Genomic DNA, 2,495 nt, shown 5'->3' with positions numbered 1-2,495 from the left:
CCTCTCCTGCTGCTCCTCCCTGAAGTTCGCCACAGTGTGGTGCCTTCTCAGTGTTTCTCACGTGCTCTGAAAACTCACCATTGTGCTAGAAACATCCCTACATGATTGTTCCCTTTAAAACTGTACATACAGCTAAAACATTTTTAAGAAAAGCTATCTACCTAGACATCGTCAGCGCTTATCTCCCGCTGCACAACAGGTCATGTAGTAAAAACAATTCTAAGAAATACAACTGAATGAATCTGTACATTGTCTTTTAAAGTGCTCCAAAGTAAACTGTAATAACCTTAAAAACGCCACTAACCTCCTTGGGTTTTGTTTTTAAATAAAACTAAACATCTGCCAAGTGAAAGGCAGAGGCATTTGACTCTGAGATGACAGCAGTGAGCAGCAGTGGCTTGTAGGAGAGGAAAAGGAACTGATCAGCTCAACCAAGCTTACCTCAGCAGCATAAAAAACACCTACGATTCAAGTTAACTGCAGGTTCAATGAAGCACAATCCTGATTCATGCTACAAAAATAAAACCAGTCAACTGAACTAACAAAATCCACCCCCAACACACACACTCTAACATTTTCTTAACCTAGAGGTAAACATATGTGACCACTTTCTTATAGTAAGTATATCCTTGGTTTCAGGATCAAAGTATTTACCATTCCTTTTACACGCCCCCACACACGCACACACACACACTATAAAGACCAATAAAACTTTAGAAGCCGTATGAAAAAAAATCTCAGTCAATCAAGAACCATAATCACTCAATATGTCTCAAGAGTTCGGGTATTCACAACACCGTCCGATGTTCCCCACACACGTAGACGGCACTAGGGCGAATCCGTCGCCTTGTGTGACCAGGGAGCCGTGGCAAGAACTTGAAGGACTTGGGCATCATGTCCAAGCAGGCATCATGGAACTTCTTAATCCTCCAGTAGTATATCAGTGGGTTCAATGCAGACTTGAGGTAGCAGAGCCACAGTAACCAGGTGCTAATCTCAAAGAAGTTGTGCTGATAGTAGAAACGCTTACTGAAGGTCGCCACAAGGCTGTAGGTGGTGAATGGGGCCCAGCAGACAATGAAAACAGCAAAGAGGATCAAAATGGTGGTGAAGGCACGTGTTTTAAAGCCCATGTCGATGCTCATTTGGAAGGGTCTCTGTAGACTCAGGAGACCGAGTTTGCTGGCCTGGCTGAGGCATATCCCTTCTGGGTAGCTATGAATCCTCAAGGCATTGTGCCGAAGGGTGTTGAGGATGCCCATAAATGAATATAATATCACCAGGAAGGGTATAAAGAAGGAAATGAGTGAAATCAAGATCACATAAGCCTGGTATCCGGAATTGGTTGTGTACCCAAATACACACTGTGGGGCTCTCGAAGGTATCTGCAGATCAGGGTTCCCCACAGCCAAAGGAAAAGCTACAGAAAAAGCAGTTGCCCAGGAGACTGCAATAAGGACCTTAGCCCTGTATGGATTTAGCTTATCTTGCCTCTGAACAATAATCAGGAACCTATCGATACTAATAATGAGTAGGATGGCCACTCCCTCTATCACAAACAACCAGAAAAACATAGCAGACAACCGGCAGAAGAATTTCCCAAATATCCATCTGGTGGTAAGAATAGTTACCAGGGCAAAGGGCATGTTCAGTACCGCAAGTAGCATGTCTGCAAAAGCCAGGCTGGCAAGAAGGATGTTAATTGCAGAACGCATGGCAGCTTTCTGGTAAACCATGAGGCAAACAACCAAGTTTCCAAGGAAAGATACAAAGAGAATAAATATCATTATAGCCGAAAGGATAATCTGGAGAGCTAAGTTTAGGCTCTTAAAAACTGCTGGTGTTGGGGTCACAGCTGTGCTGTTCACTGCCAAGGAACTAAATCCAGTACTAGTCATGGTTTCAAGACCGTATCTAAGCAGTGGACCAGTACTAGGATGCTGAAATGGTAGAGGGGCTGTAATATTCACATGGGAGTTTTCATAGACTATAAATGTCGTGTTGGATGTCCCAGTATGGGGTGCAGTCAACACTGCCGGAGCAGTCAACACGCCCAAGACAACCATGTTTTTAGGAAGATGGCAGGTTCTGGCAGAAATGTGGGTCCTCTTTGGGCATTTCCATACAGTGCTGTCAGGTCAGGTTCCACTGATGGGCTCGGATACACATTCTGGAAAATGGACACAGCTCCATCTTCCACAAGAATCCTTTTGCCTGGAAAGAAGCCCAAACAAAGAACATGAGATCAGATTAGTAAATATTTTTCAGTTTGTTATATTGTTCACCAAGTGCTAGCAAGGGCTGTACATCCTTGTTTAACTCCTGAGATAAGACAAGACTGTCTTCAGGATAGGGTGGCTATAGATACATTTGGCTTTATCTTTTATTATGTAGGCTCATTCTTTTTCTTTCTAATCCTCTAAAACCTATCACCTAGTCACCGCTAAAATAATCACTGTTATATTGTTTTAACTAAATATGATGGAAATTTTATA

At 43.0% G+C, this 2,495-nt stretch overlaps 1 protein-coding gene across 1 annotated transcript; it reads right to left on the bottom strand.

Annotated features, from left to right (window-relative positions):
* Positions 1 to 559: 559 nt before the first annotated feature.
* Positions 560 to 2,083, bottom strand: Gpr63 (G protein-coupled receptor 63). Its single transcript, XM_028779561.1, has one exon. The coding sequence runs from the start codon at positions 2,064 to 2,066 to the stop codon at positions 789 to 791; it is 1,278 nt and encodes a 425-aa protein (XP_028635394.1). The 5' UTR covers positions 2,067 to 2,083; the 3' UTR covers positions 560 to 788.
* Between the last annotated feature and the right edge of the window lie 412 nt (positions 2,084 to 2,495).

Source organism: Grammomys surdaster, unplaced genomic scaffold, assembly GCF_004785775.1.
Source record: "Grammomys surdaster isolate TR1022 unplaced genomic scaffold, NIH_TR_1.0 97, whole genome shotgun sequence".
Classification (NCBI taxonomy): Eukaryota; Metazoa; Chordata; class Mammalia; order Rodentia; family Muridae; genus Grammomys; species Grammomys surdaster.
Note: the sequence above shows the minus strand (reverse complement) of the source record. Positions and strands in the feature narration are given on the sequence as shown.

Coding starts and splice junctions, on each gene's coding strand:
- Gpr63 (XM_028779561.1), bottom strand. CDS start 2,066: ATGGTTGTCTTGGGCGTGTTGACTGCTCCGGCAGTGTTGACTGCACCC.